Genomic DNA, 19,541 nt, shown 5'->3' with positions numbered 1-19,541 from the left:
AGTACAAATGTTCATGGATGGATTAACAACACAGCAGTAGTGGGGGGGTTTACCAGTGCTGCTCAAGTGATTGTAGAAAACCTTTCTCTGCCAAATCGACATGATTGATCATACATACAGAACGGTCACAAGATTAAAATGTGATACATGTAAACCCGGTTACTTTTCAAATGCCTGTTTAAATAAAAAGGTTAAATGAGAACAGAGGGACCCAGACTAGCCTCCCACAGTGGAGGAGCAGTCATTGAGAAGGCTCTTTCATGTGTCCTCCATAGATGGGCCTATGAGAAAGCCCTCCTTTCCTATATGGAGATAACACTCATACACATAGTCTGAACCTAAGCTATAGTAATTTTCCCTATTACTAGGAGTTGTCTGCTACCTAGAAGCTTTAAAGAACATCGAAAGAAGCTTTTCCCACTTCTGATGAGAAAAGGCAGACCCTTGGATACAGAAATATTGTTCCTGTATATTTGAAACCTGTATATCCCAAGGCAGTGCATCTCCTCCTTCCCATTTCTTATCCAAAAGAACGCCTGTGAGACAGGTCACAGTGAGAGAGAGAGAGTGACTGGCCTAGAGTTGCTTGTTGAGTTTCATGGCTTAGCATGTATTTGAACCTGGATCTCCCAAATCTGTCCAACACACCACTGCACTATACTGTTTCTGAACTCATCTTTATTCTTAAAACCAAATCTGGAGTGGGGATAACCCTTGGACATTTTTGAACAAAGGTGCCACCTACTCTGACAGTCCCTTCAGACAGAGCGTTGTTCTTTGTAAAGAAGTAGGACACACAGGCCTAATGTGTGTAGCTTGATTTTCACAATACCTAGCAAACATCTAAGAAATGCAGGCCATAATACCTGACAATACTTAACAATGACCATCTAAGGCATTCTAGACCTCCAAACTGCCATCCCTGTTCAGAGCAAGACATCAGCTGCTTTCTGATGTTTTACTTCATCATTCCAAAGACCCCCAGAAACTCACTTCTCCTTTCATAGAGATTCCCTGCAGGTGGGGTTTCAAAGTACAGGTCTGGCCCCAGGATGTGTAACCTACCACTCAGCGCCTTCAGACTCCATAGTTTTAATTATCTGCTCTGCGGTGCTTATTCAGGGTAATTATTAAAAAATGTTTTCTAGTTGGCTGCAGTGGTGCAATATGTGCTGTGTAAAAGCACTACAAAAACAGTGTTAGTGATTGTCCTATGAAGTAAATTGGTAAATCACTGGGTTAAACCTAAGATACATTTGTAAAACAGTAGATCTGTATGTAGTGCATCACCATATACTCTCTCTCCATAGATGCTCATCTTTCTGGGAGTCACAGGTAAAGCATTCATGTGTCTTCTTTACAGAGTAAACAATTAGTCACTGTAATAGCTTTGAGACATAGTATACTTCCTATTCTGCATCTGAACAGAGTTGAGTTCCAAAGAATTTGTATCTTTGATTTTTAAAAAATTAGTTTAAATAATGTTTAGCCTGCAGGGTTTAATCACAAGCAGCGTGTAAATAACAAATGAAACAATATAGGGCCTATGATGTATCTGGGAGTGTGAGCCTTTTTGGGTTTTAGAATCATAGAATCGTAGAGTTGGAAGAGACCGCTAGGGCCATCCAGTCCAACCCCATTCTGCCATGCAGGAAATCTCAATCAAAGCATCCCCATTGATAGATGGCCATCCAGCCTCTGCTTAAAGACCTCCAAGGAAGGAGACTCCAATACACCCCGAGAGAGTTTGTTCCACTGTCGAACAGCCCTTACTGTCAGGACATTCCTCCTAATGTTGAGCTGGAATCTCTTTTCCTGTAGCTTGCATCCATTGCTCCAGGTCCTAGTCTCTGGAGCAGCAGAAAACAAGCTTGCTCCCTCCTCAATATGGTATCCCTTTAAGTATTTAAACAGGGCTATCATATCACCACTCTGCCTAGCTTTCTTTCTCTCTCATCCCACAACAGTAAGTTGCCATCTGTAGCCCCTGAACATGTTCTACCCTCTGAGCTGCTTTTCCTCTCTATTTTTTCTTACAGATCTTTTATACTCTTGCAAACCTAATGGTTATTCTGGATTTGCTCATACCCTCTTGCACATGAACCCAGAGAATACTCACCCATGGTTGTTCTTCACCCCAGAACGAAGTGATGAGTGGTGTGCCTAAAGGTTCTGTCTTGGGGCTGATTTTCTTTATCGTCTATATAAATGACTTAGATGAGGGAATAGAATGTATGCTTATCAGCTTTTCAAATGATAACAAATTAGTGGTAATAGTAAGTATTCCAGAGAACTAGAAAAGGATTCAAAATGACCTTGATAGATTAGGGTACTGGGTCAAAACTAACAAAATTAATTTCAGTTGAGATAAATGTAAGGTGTTACATCTAGGCAGAAAAAAATGAAATGTACAAATATAGGACAGGTGATACCTGGCTTGAAAGCAGTACATGTAAAAAGGATCTAGGAGTCTTAGACCATAGAATCATAGAGTTGGAAGAGACCGCAAGGGCCATCCAGTCCAACCCACTGCCATGCAGGAAATCCAGATCAAAGCATCCCCGACAGATAGCCATCCAGCCTCCGTTTGAAGACCTCCAAGGAGGGAGACTCCACTACACTCCAATAGCAATAACAATATAGCAATAGTATAATAACCAGTCATTATACCAAAATATGATCTGAAAAACATCTCAAAAGAATTTACTGACAATACCGTATAAGAAAAGATGTGTGCTATTAGGCATAATTGAATGAGAATCAGAAGAACTATGGTCACAAGCCAGGTATATAATAAGGGAAGAATGCAGAAAGACACTATCTTGGGGTATAAATCTTTGTTGATTTTCTCCCCCCCCCCCTTTATTTTTTTGCATAAACAAAATTCAGCAGTCCATTTCAATGATAACTTGGATTTAATTCCTCATAACCATGTTCTTTATGAAAATTTGCATCATGCTAAATCACTTGTAAGTATAGTCTACAGTTGTTTTGTGGCTGCCCCCAGGATCCCACAGGCAGTCAATTTTTTTTTTAAGTGGGATGTTGCTGGAGCATTTTTTGCTCCCACATGCCATCTAGGGCATTTGTATCATGTTTGGAAGCCACTCAGACCCTCAGGGGTCAAAAATCACACATCTGTTGCCCTAAAATGCTCTAGTGGGTGTTCTACCATAGCTTTTGGGAGGCCCCTAGCTAGGTCAGTTTAGGCCCAGTGAACCGGAAATGACTTATGCTTATTTTCCTGTTGTTCAGAAGCCATACATGGTAAAAGTGCCCTTTCATGTTCTCTTGAGGGCATTTAGAGGCCTTTTTGTAGGAGTGTCTGCAATGTGGGGTATGTGGCCCCAGGATCTCCTAGGAGTTAATGCAGCTCTCCAGTTTCTGCAATTGCCCTCCTCTGATCTACAGCAACCTCCCTCAACCTTACAGCCCTAATTTTTGAAAAACCACACAGCCACTGGCTATGGTGCTCTCAGAGAACATTTGGGATGGATGATGCGTGTTTGAGTGAAATACATTTGAGGGAAGCTATTTGGGAGGATGGTCCTCATACTAATTTTGTTCAGGTTTGTTGACTCGATTCATTGTAATTTCCATTCCACCCCAGGACTTTAAAAGTTGTTATTGCTGTTTTTCAACAGACATGCATAACAGCCAACAAACATGCATATTCAGACCATTTCCTTAATTTACAACAGACACTAAGGCAGTAATGTAGACTCAAGTTGTTTGACTCGGACTCAAGTTGAACTCAGGTCACTACAATAAAGATTATTGCATGTGCCTTATCCCATCCTTTTCCCCATGGGACACACATGCATTTAACTGTCAATGCCAGTGTATACAGCCCCTATGTAATGATATTCCCTTCCTTGCAAAGCCATGGGATAACCGAAGGTGGCATACTGGCTGCATAGGCTCAACCCCGGGAGGATGCGATAAGACCTATCTTTGACAGTTAAACATGCACCTATCCTGTCGGGAAAAAGACAGGATAAGGCAGGTGTGATAATCTCCAATTACAGTACTTGACTTGGACTCAGCTTGGTAATAAGTGACTGACTGACTCAGCTTGACTTAAGACTTGCATATTTGGTTTAGTATGATAACACATTCATCCTTCTATCCCTCCCACCTCCACCCAGTCTTGGGAGTTTAGTGTACAGTTTTAAAAGTGACTTACAGTTGCCAATTTCAATTCAAATTTGGGATACAATTTACTCCCAGCTTTGCAAATTGTCCGGCTGGGCCTGGAAGTTACCATTGACAGTGAACAATGAAACCTTTTGGTTCAGAAAAAAAAGTTTGCTAATGGCCTGGCGATGGTGAATGTTTTAGAGGCCAAATGCCCAAACTACAACCCAAAACCCACTTATTTATTGCAAAGTGCCATGTCCCTCTGGCTTTCTAGCAACAAACTCTGGCAAACTCTGTGTTGGGGCGACGGCACAGTGCCAGCTCTGGCACGCGTGACATAGGTTTGCCATCTTTTACATCAGCCTTCTCTAACATGGCACCTTCCAAATCTTCTGGACCACAGACTCTAGTACCAGCAGCCAGTATGACAGAAGACAAACATGATGGGCATTGTAGTCCAATACCTTTGGAGGGTGTTGGGTTGAAAAATCCATAGGTACTTGGAAGAATGTTCTCCTAGATGCAATGAACAGGACTTACTCCTGTGTTAATATGTATAGTAGACTTTCCCAGCTAAGTATGTACCTCCAGATGTTGTTGGTCTGCAGTTTGTATTGATCCTGACGGAGCCTCAAAACACCAAGAGGGCCAGAGGTGTCTATACCTACTTTAACAGATGTTTAGCTTCTGAAATTTGTTGTGACACAGAGCTGCCAATTGATGCGGACTGAACTTTTGTTAAATTGGCACTGGGAGATTAGAATTCAAAAGCTGGCAGCCCCAATTCTGCTTTAGATGCCTATGTTTAGAATTATGGAAGGAAACTGGAAAATGTCTAAGTAGAGGAAGAAAACTAGGATACAGGTATATAATAAATACGACAGAGACTTACAAGAAGGTTGGATGGTGTTTCTGCCTTTGATGGACACGCAAGGCATTGAGATTTTCCTTTGGAGGCAGAGAACTTGCATTTCAGGTTTCCTTCACATTAATCTTTCACTGAATGCAAATTATCACTTTCCCATTTCAACCCCTTCTTTCTCCACATCTAACCTTTTCTTTCAAAAGGCCCAGATGTAGTAATGGGTTCCTACCTCCACCCTTTGAGAATGTATTATATAGTCTCCATTATGCCCTAAGATGAACCCAGTGTCAATATGCCCCTTGGCAAAGCTGCAAGGAAAATAATAATGTGAAGAGGTGGAGGGTGGAACCATTAGCAGGTTCTCCTGCTCAACATCTAATGTGGATTTCTTGTTGGTGTTGAGATTGGAAGAGATAGCTACTGCTTTGACTCATTGCAAAGGCCCCAAAGCTGTGATGCATCAGAGAGGGAATTAGTCAGGACCGTCCTACTCTCTGGGCATTTAAATCTTACCTTCTCCACTACTTACTCCTTCAGACAACATTTCGGAAGTATCTCATCTGGTGCTTCATCAAAAGCGGTAGGTGAGTGAAAAGCTATATATACAAATCTACTTGTCATCGGTTATCCAGAATTTTATTCGGGGACAGAGACTTGTTTTGCTCTTATTTTGGCTGTGTTATTTCCTTAATATGTTAGTATTGTTTTCTTGGATTATGTAGAATAAAAAAAATAAGAATGGATAGATATTTTAACTAAATATTGAAAAGAACTTTCTTTTCCATATGTTAAGACTATTTGACAGCGGAATAGACAACTGAAAAAAGTGTAGACTTTCTGTTATTGAATATATTTCAGGAGATGGATGGCCTCTTTTCAGGGATACTTTACCACTTAACAAGCTGGCCCTTCCAGATCTATCTATTTATATATTGACCATCATGGAAATCAAGAATTTAAAAATATATATATTTAATAAGAAACAGTTATATTGATCGCCAGAGATGAATGAATCTGTCAGTTTCTGATGCTAAACCTTTACAACCTCTAGGTTTTCTCTATCAAATATAGGAAGAAATTTTTATCACTTTGAAAACTGGAAAAAAATGAATTGAAATGTTCAGCCATTTGCACTGACTAACGTTAAATAGCTATAACTTTTCCCACTATGGAGCAGATCATGTTATACCTCTCTATGATGCAGTTATTAAAGATGAGAAGGCTGTCAGGAAAAAAAAAGGGGATGGTAACTCTAATTCATCATCCCAGATTTGATTGGATTACACAAGAATCTGAAACCACATCAAAAATTTAAGCCCTCTTGCCTGTGTGGATCAGCAAAATTGGTCTGTTTTGCTTTCTCTCACATTTTCAATTTTTAAAAATTCCTTTTAAAAAAACAAATCCAAACATGTTTCTCACCTTTCTCTATTTATCATCCTTGCTGCCACCATAAGTACCCCTGACCAACCAGTAGGAAGGTCCATATGCCCACCGCTTCATACTATTTGTCTTGCAACTTTGCCTATATAGAACATCTAGGAAGGTTCTGTTAGAAATATTAATGGCTCCTAACAAAGTTGTTCTGATGGATGATGGAAGGAGGGGTGATAAAGAAATTTGCTCACCAGATATTCAAAAACAGTGAAAATTAATATTTTTCATTTGGGGGGAAAAAGAAAAATTGTGGGGGTTTTTTGGGGGGGTATTTTGTTTTTTAATTCCTGAGATAGATGATTGAATTCATGGATGTGAGAGTGTCAGCAGCAATGTGTTTATTTTTGGACTGTTTAAGGGTAGTTGGATTTGGTTATAAAAGTAAGCGCTTGGATGAAATTGGATTTTGGCATACTGTATTCTTAAAATATGAAGTTCAGATTTTGAACATTTATCTGATAATATGAGAACACCCTCCTCAAAATCCTTGTAGATTTTTTATCAACATTGTAGTCATGTCAGAATTTGAGATTTCAGACTGTTGATTTCTGCATGCATATTTGAATATTGGGAATTGGAGGAAAATATCTATCTATCTATCTATCTATCTATCTATCTATCTATCTATCTATACCTCCTCCCTTCCACCCACGTTTGTATGGAACCCAACAAATTTAAACAAAGTACTGCTAAACCTATTTGAAACAAACGTTTAAAAAAACATTAAATAAACAATTCTGTTAAAACACTAAATTAATACAGTTAAAGGAGATTACTACACACAGCTTTTAAACTGCAGTTAGATCCCAAAACACAGTGGCTTTGATTATACAGTACTTATCGCACACCACCGTCAACAATCCATAGCTGCCGCATCCCTCAACCATGATTAAGAATCCCTTTTCACTGATGGGGAAAATCCATCAATGCAGGTTATCACACTGGAGTTACCACACCAGGTGGCACCAACTCTTTGGATGCCACTGTCTGGAGACCATGGTTCTTCATTCCTTTCTTCAACCACTCCACTCCGCTGCCTCAGACCTTTCCCTATCCATAATTTTCTAACTCATAGATACTGGACATGATTAATTACAACTAAGAGGCAATGTATCTGTCTTTCTGAACTTTGAGGTTTTTGATCTATGTATTTGACTTATTTGCATCAAATTTTATATGTCTTGATATATTTAATGTATAGCCTCCTCCTCAGCAGTTCTAACCATTACACTGGTTGCTGAAAACCATTAAAACAATATGCTAATACTGTAATTTAAACAATCCACTTAATCAGTTAAAATAATCTGTTTTTCCCCCCAATTAGCATTATTGCTTTTCTCTTTCAGAATAAATGGCTGCTAGGAAAGAAATAATTTCCTCTTTCCAACTCAGTTCCCTCTCATGCACTCCACCCCCAAGAAACCCACACATGTCCTTGCCTAAAGGAAGTGTTTGCCTTCCTTTTGTTTTAGCATCAGTATTAACGATTATGTGTCATGAATAATAGTGACTGGAGGACGGTTTGCATGATTACTCTTAGTAATGTTGTTCAGTATCATTTACTAGGGTGTGTAGGTGGACCAGTATCAGTACCTTGCACAAACCATTAATGAACTGTCTCTGCACATCTTTTGCCCTGCAGGAAATTTCACAGGAATATTCATAAGCTCCTGTTGATCTACCAGCAAAACTATGAAGCTCTTGGTCTTTGGGTTGCTTCTGATGAGCTCTGAAGGTAAGGAACAAGTTATTCTGGAGAGAGATGGTGAAGTGCATCAAAGGTTCTCAGTGTCAAGTCCCAGGAATTTCTGATTAAAGAATCACAGAAACATAAAGTTGGAAGAGACCTCAAGAGCCATCCAGTCCAACCCCCCTGTCATGCAGGAACTCTCAATCAAAGCATCCCAACAGATGGCCATCCAGCCTCTGCTTAAAGATCTCCAAAGAAGGAGACTCCACTACACTCCGAGGGAGTTTGTTCCAATGTTGAACAGCCCTTACTGTCAGGAAGTTCTTCCTAATGTTGAGGTGGAATATCTTTTCCTGCAGCTTGGATCAATTGTTCTGGGTCCTAGTCTCTGGAGCAACAGAAAACAAGCTTGCTCCCTCCTCAATATGACATCCCTTCAGGTATTTAAACAGGACTATCATATCAACGTCCTTTTTGAATTGTGGTGCCCAGAACTTGACACAATATTCCAGGTGGGGCCTGACCAAAGCAGAATATAGTGGCACTATTACTTCCCTTGATCTAGATACTATACTTCTATTGATGCAGCTTAAAATTGCATTGGCCTTTTTAGCTGCCGCATTGCACTGTTGACTCATGTTCAGCTTGTGGTCTACTTGGACTCCCAGATCCCTTTCATACATAAAACTCTCATTCAGCCAGGTATCCCCCATCCTAAATCTGTGCATTTCATTTTTCCACCCTAAGTGCAATACCTTACATTTCTCCGTGTTGAATTTCATTTTGTTAGCTTTGGCCCAGCTTTCTAGTCTATTCATTTTGAATTTTGATCCTGTCCTCTGGGGTATTAGCTACGTTTACTTTTTGTGATTATGGAACTGCCTTCTAGATGTTCACAGACTCTCTGTTGAATGATCTGCTCCAGAATCTTTCCTGATATTGATGTCAGACTAACTGGATGTTAATTGTTGGGTTCCATTTTGAAGCATTAAGTCTTTCAGTGCAGAACGTTGTTGCACTTCCAACAGTTTCTTCAGAGGGGGTTTGCCATTGCCATGCTCTGAGGCTGAGAGTGTGTGTCTTGCTCAAGGTTACCCAGTGGGTTTATATGGCTGAGTAGGGATTTGAATTTGTTTATGTATGCATATGTAAAAGAGCTGTCCAGAGGGAGTGAGAGAATGGAATGCTGAGAGTGAGGAGTCTGGAGATGTGAATTGGTAAACGATGAGGTGACAAATGATTTAGTCAGTTAGTATAGAATCATAGAGTTGGAAGAGACCACAAGGGTCATCCAGTCCAACACCCTGCCATGCAGAAACTCTCAATCAAAGCATCCCTGACAGGTGGCCATCCAGCCTCTATTTAAAGGCTTCCAAGGAGGCAGACTCCACCACACTCCAAGGGAGTTTGTTCCACCGTCAAACAGCCCTTACTGTCAGGAAGTTCCTCCTGATGTTGAGGTGGAATCTCTTTTCCTGGATCCATTGTTCCAGGTCCCATTCTCTGTAGCAGCAGAAAACAAGCTTGCTCCCTCCTCAATATGACATCCCTTCAAATATTCAAATAGGGCTATCATATCACCTCTCAACCTTCTCTTCTCCAGGCTAAACATCCCCAGCTCCCTAAATCGTTCCTCATAGGACATGGTTTCCAGACCCTTCACCATTTTGGTCACCCTCCTTTGGACACGCTCCTGTTATTAGAGGAGTTAGAAAGAAAAAGGGAGTCTGTCAGGTTTAGGAATTAATGAGTGGTGTTTAAGAGTTAGGAGTGGAGCATGTGAGAGAGTATGCAAGGTGTATTAAATACATTAAATAGTCAAACTGCTTTGTTATGTTCAACTTTTGCTAATGAACTTTTGCTGGTGATAATAGGCCTCAAGCAGATGTGGCAAAAGGAGGTGATCCTGAACTGGCCACCAAAAAGGAGTGTTTATTTTCTGCTCCATTTGTGGCCAGCACTTTTGGCCTGTCTGTTTCAGGTCAATGTGAGATTGTGGAAGTCTTCACATTTGGTGACAGCAGAGGTACAGTGGCCAGTAAGTCATATAACAACACCACAAGTCTATTTAGAGTTTCCTTAGTCCAGCCATTTTAGCCTTGGCTGCAGCAAAGGGACTCTGGCTAGTTCTTTATGTTTAATCTGTTACATTCTGTCTAGTTACTAGTGTCAATAACATCAGTTCTCTTGGGGATGCATAGTTTGATTTGATATACATAAAGAGAAGAAACTATTTGTTCCCAATAAGATCTCACTGGTCCAAAAGACACTGCAGAAATAATCCAATTTGAGACCGCTTTAACTGCCCTGGCTCAGTGCTAGAATTGTTGTTTATTGAAGCAGCAGAGCTGCTAAATGTCTCACAAAAGTACAGTTCCCAGAATTACCTAGCATTGAGCCAGGGCAGTTAAAGCGGTCTCAAACTGGATTATTTCTGCAGTGTGTTTTGGACCACTGTTGAACATTCTACCCACATATCTTGTAATAGTGCTATAGATGTATTTTCTCCTTCCCCGTGTGAAGTGAGGCCCTGGAAGAGAGAAACAGGGAGTGTTGGGATGGGGGCCATCTTGCTCTAAATCAGTGGTTCCCAACTTGTAGGTCGGGACCCCTTTGGGGGTCGAATGACCCTTTCACAGGGGTCGCCTAAGGCCATTGGAAAACACATATTTTCAATAGTCTTAGGAACTGAGTCACCGCTCCTCTATGGTTGGGGGTCACCACAACATGAGGAACTGTATTAAAGGATCACGGCATTAGGAAGGTTGAGAACCACTGCTCTAAATGAATCAAATACAGCAATAGCACCGTAACAATTTACTAGAGATCACTAGCCCTCTAGATACTTTTTTTTTTAAATGGTAAAGAGGCATTGAGGAAAAAATCGGATGAGAATTACGACCGCTCTGGATACCGATTTGGTGAAGGGTGTGACATTGATTTAATGTCACAAGCAATATGCCCATAAATGAGCTAAAAATGAGCCTATAGAAGTTTTCAAACAAAACAAGGAAAGTGGTTGGACAGGGAAGCGTTAACGCGTGTCAACAAGCAGCAATACGTATATTCAAGTTGCCTGTTCACTTTTGGCGACCTCACGAATTTTATAGGGTTTTCTTAGGTAAAGAATACTCAAGAGATAATTTTGCCAGCTCATTCCTCTGAAATATATCTTAAAGCACATGGTATTTGTTGGCAGTCTCCCATCCAAGTTCTAACCAGGACTTTCCAAGATCAGATGGGATCGGGCGCCTTTAGGGTATTTAAGCCAAGAAGCAAATTAAATGGTGTGATATGAATCTCTTTCCACTGGCAAGTGAAGAAGTTTTTATTTAAGAAGGCATTTGTTTATGAAGCTTTGAATGAGCAGAGGGTGCAGTCTTTTTCATGTCATCATGTTTTAAATGTTTTTTAATGATGTTTTAACTTGTGTTTCTAATTTAGCTTAATTGTATTTTAACCAGAAGCATCGTCATCAATTTGAATGGCTTTAAAAGGGCATTGGAAAAACCTATGGAGGATAAAGCTATCAATGGGTTATAGTCACAATAACTCTAGCATCAGTGGCTGAGGAGCAACTATGTGCTGTTGTGTTCATGTCCTTCAGGGATGCGGCTGTGGGCAGAGGAAAACTGAGGGCACTGCCTCCCATAAGAATTTTGCTCTCCCAAGTGAAATTTTCCTCCTCCAATTTCTGTGGGAGAATATTGCAGCAATTTGGGAGGAGTATTGCAACTGAGCATTCAGAAACATTTATGCATCCATAGAAAATGGGCAGGCAAAGTTACCAAGGGAATGTGAACATAACAAAGGTATGAATTCTAGGCATGAACAAAGCCATACCCCTGTGGGCTTCTCATTGGCATCTTGATAGCTGTCATGCGGCAGAAAGCTGGACTAGATCAGCCTTTGGTCTCATTCAGGGTAGCTCTTTTCATGTTCATGGATTAAAGATATACAAAGATTTAAAATGTGTTTTTAAAATGTGTGTCCCAGTACTAGGAAAAAGAATTAAGTATGGACATGTGTCCTCAGACAGGATGTTTCCTGAAGGCGTATTCTCTCATTTCCTTCTCTGGAAGTAATAATGACCTACTGGACTAGCTGATGAGATGACAAACCAGATGAAGATTATAAACATGTTGCAAATTCAATTAGATAAATATGTGCAAAGATACTTCATATTAAACTGCAATGTACATATACCACAACCATTGCTATTCACTAATGGGCAATGCCATGCCATTCATCTGGTTCTTGCTCTTGCACTGTGTGCAAAGTTCCAGAGTGGGAGAGTGGTGAGAGTGTTGGACATGACCTTAGGAGAGTTGTGTTCAAGTCTTCACTGAGCCTCACACTTTTAGCTGATGTATCTCACCAGTGGGTGTGAAGACAAAATGAGCAGCAGAAATGAAAAGTGCAATGCCTTGACCTCACTGGAAGAAAGGCAGGATATAGATGTAATAAATAAATGACCAATTTTTTGTCTTGTGTTATGTGTTTTGCAGCCATTGCACAGAATGGGACAGGCGAGCGGATCATTGGGGGATATGCCTGCCCACAAGACTCCAGACCCTTCCAGGCTGCCCTTGTTACAGGACGCAGAGGCAACTGGAACATTTATTGTGGAGGGAGTTTAGTACATCCATGCTGGGTCCTCTCAGCAGCCCATTGCAAACCGAGGAGACAGTAAGTCGAGGGAAACAATACAAAAGTGCAGATACAGGGCCAGGGAAATGAGGGGTTTATTTTGGTACTAATATCAAACAGCATGGTTTTACAGCAGTTCAATTAAGACTACTGTTCCCATCATTGCTGATCATTTGCCCTATTGTTTGGCATGATGCCATGTGGTGGTCTGGCAGCATCTAGGGAGTACCAGGCTAGGGAAGCCAGAGCCTGACAGTGCACATTGGCACTGAAGTACAGCCAAGTCCTGTGGAAATCAAACTCAGGTGGTTCCTTGTCTTTGAAATGCCCTTCTGAAGCTAGAGCTGTTCTTTGGCTGCTGACACACTGCAGAAATAAAGTAGTTTGACACCACTTTAATTGCTATCACTCAATGCTATAGAAATAAGATATTTACCCTTCCCTGTGAGAGAGCTCTGGCATCCCACCAAACTAGAATCATAGAATCATAGAATAAGAATTGGAAGAGACCGCAAGGGCCATCCAGTCCAACCCCCTGCCATGCAGGAAATCTCAAAGCAGCCCCGACAGATGGCCCCTATTTAAAGACCTCTAAGGAAGGAGACTCCACTACACTCCGAGGGAGTTTGTTCCACTGTCAAACAGCCCTTACTATCAGGACGTTCCTCCTAATGTTGAGGTGGAATCTCTTTTCCGGCAGCTTGCATCCATTGTTCCAGGTCCTAGTCTCTGGAGCAGCAGAAAACAAGCTTGCTCCCTCCTCAATATGACTTCCCTTCAAATATTTAAACAGGGCTATCTACACTTTCATAGAATTCCATAGCATTGAGCCATGGAAGTTAAAGTGGTGTCAAACTGCTTTGTTTCTGCAATGTGGCAGCACCGTTACTTTTGTGGAGGCAGGAGGGGAATGTGTTTGTTCTCCTAAGCTTTTAAAGACAACTAATGCAAAACTTGGAAAATTATTCTTTTTAGACTACAACTGTATTCTCATGCCAACCAGAGACTCTGGGAGCCATGGTCCAAAAAAGTAACTTTTCACTGATGTTGATAGGTTTAACTTGGAGAGTTTTAATTTTATATTTGCAATTTTAATTCCTGTTCCAAAGTTAAAAGTCTTGATTGGTTTTTAAAGTGATACTTTGTTTGGTACCACCTTGTTGCCATTCTGGAAACATAAATTAACATGGAAGATTCCAGTTATATATTATGCTACTATTTAACAACAAAAGAAGCTTAAAAATTCAACAGGCAATGGCTGTTTCCAGGGGGTTTATCAGACAAGGGAAACTGGAAGTATAATCCAATGGCAATCTGAACACAATCATGGGGTTTAACGTTATTGCGTGATAACCCACTAGACGCAAATTCGGGCAATGGGAAGTCAGTCTGAGTGCAATCATGTGGTTTCATGTTATTGCGTGATAGACTGCCACACGCAAATTCAGGCAATGGCATGCTATTTTCAGGCAATGACAAGCCAGTTCAAATGCAATGCGCATTCACGTATTTGCGCTAAACTAGCGACTTTAAGTGAATGCGTTCTGGCCCCAATTTCTTTTCATTTGAATTTAAAGAGAAATTCCTCCCATTTGATAAAGTTCTCAGGCTTTGGCCTTGACATTTCAGATTCATGCTTAACTCTTAGGGTGAGAATTTAAATCTCAGGAACATCACCTACCCTCATCCCCAAGCCTCTCTACCCTCTATTGTTTTTGTTCTTATCCTCTGTTATTTTTGCCTCCTACCATTATAGAATGAAAGTATGCCTAGGGAAGCACAATTTGAAGAGGATTGAAAGGACAGAACAGTGCTTGAATATTGCTGAAGTCAAAGTGCACCCAGAATATGACCGAAGACAAAACAACAGGGATTACATGCTGCTGCGTCTTAACCCTTGTGCCCGATTGACTAAGGCTGTAAGGACCGTTCAGCTACCATCTGGCTGCCCCGATGATGGGAAGGCATGCACCGTCTCAGGCTGGGGCACCACCAGATCTCCTCAAGGTGCAGTGAGAAACACTTGAAATATCCCAGAGCTTAAGAAAGTTAATAATAATAATAATAATAATAATAATAATAATAATAATAATACTGTTTATTTATAGCCCGCTTTTCCAAAGAGATCAAAGCAGGTTACAACAAAGGTTACTTTTGCAGCCCACAATTCCCATACATTTCCACAGTGCATCAGATAGTTCTTGATCTCATTGTTGCTAAATCTTTGGCAGTGCCTGGAAACAGTTATGTTTTGGACTACAACTCCCATAATCCCCCAGCTGCATGGCCAAGTTTCCAATCCCTCTCCCCCGGGGCTTGTGGTGATCCTTGTATTCTGAAACAACACTGGGAATGATTGAATGGTAACAGTAAACATTTCATAATGCTTTAATACTAGAGCACACCAACTCAGTCAATATCCCAGCCAGTTTTCATTCTGCTACTGGCCACAGATTTTTTTTTTACTACAAACCTATTTCTGGTTATTGCTTCCAGTCCATCTCTTAAATGAGTGAGGAGCTTTAGGCCCTGTAGATATTTTATTTTTAATTTTTATTTTTTACTAAGGCTTCTAGAGCCTTTAAGAAATACTTATGGAGAAACTGGCTTTTTCCTGCAAACCATAACCCTGGAATGAGCAACACCAAGTTGGAATAATTTTTTGTTCTGCAAAATTGTCACTGTCTGAGAATGCTAGGAGAATCAGAAGCTGTCTTATTTTTTTCCCATAGGCCATTTCCACTATGTAACTGATTCCACTTTAAATGCCATGGCAACGTTCCATGGAATCCTGGGATTTTTAGTTTACAGTTCTTAATCGGAGAGTGCTAGTGCCTCACCAAAACACAAACCCCAGGATTCCGTAGGATGCAGCCAAGTCAGTTAACATGGAATCATAGGCTATAACTGCATAGTGTGAAAGGGCCTGATGTCAGTTCTTATGATTCCAATATCTTAGAAAGCTACATGCAAGTATGATGATTGCATGTTTTCCCCTTACTACACTTCCAAATTACCTTCCATTAAATCATATTTCTCAGTTTTCAATGTAAATTGCGTCTTATTGCACTGGGCAAAAGAGGCCGGACACTGTACTATGTGTTGACAAGATGGCCTTTAAAGCAATTACATGGGTCATAAATCAATGAACATCAATCATCAATCATAATTTAATCAATTCCATAGATAACATCATCCTTGGGTTAGAGATGTATGACCATTCAGGTTGAGGGGACAGGGGCCCAATGGTTCAGTGATCAGCAAATGATCCAACAGGGCTGCCAGCCAAACCCATCTGTTAAATCCCTGTTTAGGATTTTTATCCCTATCCAACTGTTGTGAATAGCCCTAACAGGCAGGTGGATAATTCTCCTGCATCTGCCCTAACCGCAGGGGCAGTTTACTAGACATGTTATGATCAGATGGTGGAAAAGGTGGCTTGATGTTGTTGTCCTAATCAGGATAAGGTTGAAACCTTGGTCTCAGATTATGGTTATTTAAAACAAACAAAATCCAGTATACCAGTTTTCTATTTGGGATCTAATCCAGAGCCATGGATCAGAGTTGGCATCACGTGCTGGTATGGTCAGGCACATTTACTTGTTGCTTCTAAAACTTTTTGGAGAGTCATATGGAGATTTTTTTTCTGTTTTTCCAGTTTGTTATTCATATTTTTGTTGAAAAATAATATTTTAAAGCCATAGCCCATTAGTAATGAGCAACAAGTAATTTAATGCATTGCTATTAAACGTTAACTAGTAATGCTGATATCTAAAATAGCATTCCAAACTCTGCTGTGGACAGAAGCAATTCTCCTCTTCAGAAAGCCACATTCCACATATACAAGGTGATGGAGGGAGCAACAGTGGCCTGGGTGGCAAGGACATTCCTCCTTCCAATATGTTTACAGTACCCAGACTAGGCTCATTCCTTGCCCATCCCTTTCTATTTCTAGAATGGTAGAGTTGGAAGAGCCTTATTCCCTTGGAATGTAGAGGAGTCTCCTTCTTTGGATATTTTAAAATAGAGGCTGGATGGCCATTTGTCGGGGGGGCTTTGATTATGTATTCCTGCATGACAGAGGGTTGAACTTGATAGCCCTTGAGGTCTCTTCCGACTCTATGATTCAAAGTATCCCCCATCCAATGCTAGTGCTGTTTTTTCCCACCAGCGTTAACATCTTTGTATTTTATATCTCTTCCAGCCCAGCTTCCAGCACAGCTACAGTGTGCAGCTGTCAATATTGTCCCTGAACAGACATGCAATAAAGCATATCGTGGTGCTATTACGCCATTCATGGTATGTGCTGGAGTACCACAAGGAGGCACTGACTCTTGTCAGGTAAGAGGAAGGATAGTGGCCAGTTAAGGTCAATTGAGGCTTGACCTTAATCTCTAGAGCAGGCCTGCACAACATATGGCCCAGGGGCTGCATGTGGCCCACCAAAGGATTTTGGGTGGCCCATGAGAATGTAGAATGACTTCAAGGCATCTCTGCCACTTGGCCTCCTCCTGAAGAGAGGGCCAGGCAGAATAGTAAATGCTCACCCCACAGGGCTTCTCTGCTGCCTGGCTTTCTCTTGAGGAGAGGGCCAGTGGCGGCGGTGGAAGGGGAGGAGAGTCAAACACTTGCTCTGCAAGGCTCTTCTTCTGCCTGGCTTTCTCCTGAGAAGGCCAAGCAATGGAAGGCTCCTATGTAGGAGAAGCCCAGGCAGAGGAGGAGAAGGACAGGCAAGGCTCCTCCACTGCTTGGCTTTTTCCTGAGTGGAGGGCTAGGCAGAGGGCAAGGAGGATGGAATTAATTTTAATATTAATTATTATTAAATAAATAATAATTAATTAATTAAAACCTATCTGTGGCTCAAAGAAGTTTAGCCTATTTTAATTTTGGCCCCTACCTACCACTACCAAGTTGTGCAGGTCTGCTCTAGAGGGAGGGTGAGAAAGATGTAAGCCTGGGTGGGAAGTGTGTGGTTCTCCAGATGCAATTTCCCATCTTTCCTCACTGTTTGCTAGACTGTCAGGGACTGATGGGAACTCATATCCTACATTAGAAGCGGGAGAGTTAACCGTTTGGATGCTCATAATTTAAAAGTCAGGGATGAGCTACTGAACTACATGGTCTTTCTTCTGTGCCACACCTTGACTGGCAGCATCCCTCTAGATTTTTAGGTACAGTTGGCCCTCCATATCCACGGATTAAAACATCCACATTTTGAAAATATTTTAAATATATATAAATTCCACAAAGCATTGATTCGTTATTTTATATAAGGGTTGCCATTTCACCATGCCACTGTATTTAATGGGACTTAAACAGCCATGGATTTTGATGTCCATGGGCAGTCCTGGAACCAAACTCCAGCAGATACCAAGGTCCCACTCTAAAAACCTTTCCCAGAGCACCCTGGAGATGATGAGAACTGAAAGTGGAAAATCAACATAAGAAGCATACATTCTGCTACTGAACTAGGTTTTACCTACCTTTCCTGATAAACACAACAAAATCTATTTTACTTACAGAATTTGGAAATTTAAGGAGGATACAGACAGGCAGCTCCATGCTGCCCATTGTTGCCCCTTGTCGGTGACAACGCAGCACCGACATGCTCCCTAAAAAGGAGACGATGCCCATACGTCATCGTCACACATCCCATATGGACAAGGGCACGGCAAGATGGTGCATGGGTGCCAAAAGTAGGACTGGGTGCCTATGGACGCCCAGCCCTACAGAGCCCTAATTTCGGCCCCAGACCGGCAGAAGGTGCCGGTCTGTACTAAGCTATAGTTCCTTTCCCCAGTAACTAAGTAATTACTATATTACATTGTTACTGAAACCTTAATGGGGGCAGTGCAGAGTAAATGTATCTTTTAGTTATTTTTAAAGTTATGGGAGTGGCATCCATCAATAATGGAAGAAGAATATATTTCAAGTAATGTTTTATTAACTGATGTGGGTGCTAGCATAATGATGAGGGATATTTTGTTTCACAAGGCAGTAACTAGTAGGACTCAAGTTTGTGGGTTTCTGAAATAACTGTTCTAGATATTTTGTAAAATGAGAAAGTAAAGTACTACTTTTTTAAAAAGTGTATCTGTAATGGTAACTAACTAGATTCAGAGACCTTTTTCTATGGTGGTAACTACAGTACTTTTTAAAAGTTGTTTTTCAAGCTTTGCATATTAAACAAAATAAATTAGGTCCCTGAACCTCAGATGGGGTAGACTACAATCCTAATCATCCTTCATTGGCCATGTTGCCCGGGATGATGGTATTTACCATTCACACATCTGGAGGGTGCCAGGTTGGTAGTGGCCTGATAGGGATGTCTAACATGGGTGTATCTGCAGAGCATTAAACATTTCTAACCTTTCTCTCTTTAGGGTGACTCTGGGGGCCCACTCATCTGTAATGGGCAGCTTGAAGGTGTGGTTTCTTGGGGCACATATGTCTGTGCACAGAAAGGGAATCCAGGCGTATATGCCAAAGTCTGCTGCATTGTGCCCTGGATCCAGAAGACGGTCAACGGGACGTGGTGACCCACACCTGACCCACCAAATTCAGCACAGAAAGAAGCTTCACCTCAAAGACACAGAGGATTAATTGCCCTCCTTGTGCTTGAGTTGTCTTTCCAATATTTCTCAGGTTTCCTATAACTTCAAGGAACATCCATCATTTGTCACGGTCTTGCCAGGCTCTCTGTCACGGTGGCTTGAGCTATTCTACTGTCCTAAATGAAAATGAATGTTGCTATCCTCT

The 19,541-nt window shown here is 41.1% G+C and overlaps 1 protein-coding gene across 1 annotated transcript; it reads left to right on the top strand.

Annotated features, from left to right (window-relative positions):
* The first annotated feature begins 5,506 nt into the window (after positions 1 to 5,506).
* On the top strand, positions 5,507 to 19,321 carry LOC121916151 (kallikrein-14-like). Its single transcript, XM_042440966.1, has 6 exons — positions 5,507 to 5,589; positions 8,085 to 8,177; positions 12,641 to 12,821; positions 14,539 to 14,789; positions 16,987 to 17,123; positions 19,166 to 19,321. Exons 2-6 carry the CDS (start codon positions 8,135 to 8,137, stop codon positions 19,319 to 19,321), a joined length of 768 nt encoding a protein of 255 aa, XP_042296900.1. The 5' UTR covers positions 5,507 to 5,589; positions 8,085 to 8,134.
* The last annotated feature ends 220 nt before the right edge of the window (positions 19,322 to 19,541 follow it).

This window comes from Sceloporus undulatus, chromosome 9, assembly GCF_019175285.1.
Source record: "Sceloporus undulatus isolate JIND9_A2432 ecotype Alabama chromosome 9, SceUnd_v1.1, whole genome shotgun sequence".
NCBI lineage: Eukaryota > Metazoa > Chordata > Lepidosauria > Squamata > Phrynosomatidae > Sceloporus > Sceloporus undulatus.
This window is presented reverse-complemented; position numbering and strand designations above follow the sequence as displayed.

Coding starts and splice junctions, on each gene's coding strand:
- LOC121916151 (XM_042440966.1), top strand. CDS start 8,135: ATGAAGCTCTTGGTCTTTGGGTTGCTTCTGATGAGCTCTGAAG. Junction 8,178..12,640: donor GCTTCTGATGAGCTCTGAAG/GTAAGGAACAAG, acceptor TGTGTTTTGCAG/CCATTGCACAGAATGGGACA. Junction 17,124..19,165: donor GAGGCACTGACTCTTGTCAG/GTAAGAGGAAGG, acceptor TTCTCTCTTTAG/GGTGACTCTGGGGGCCCACT.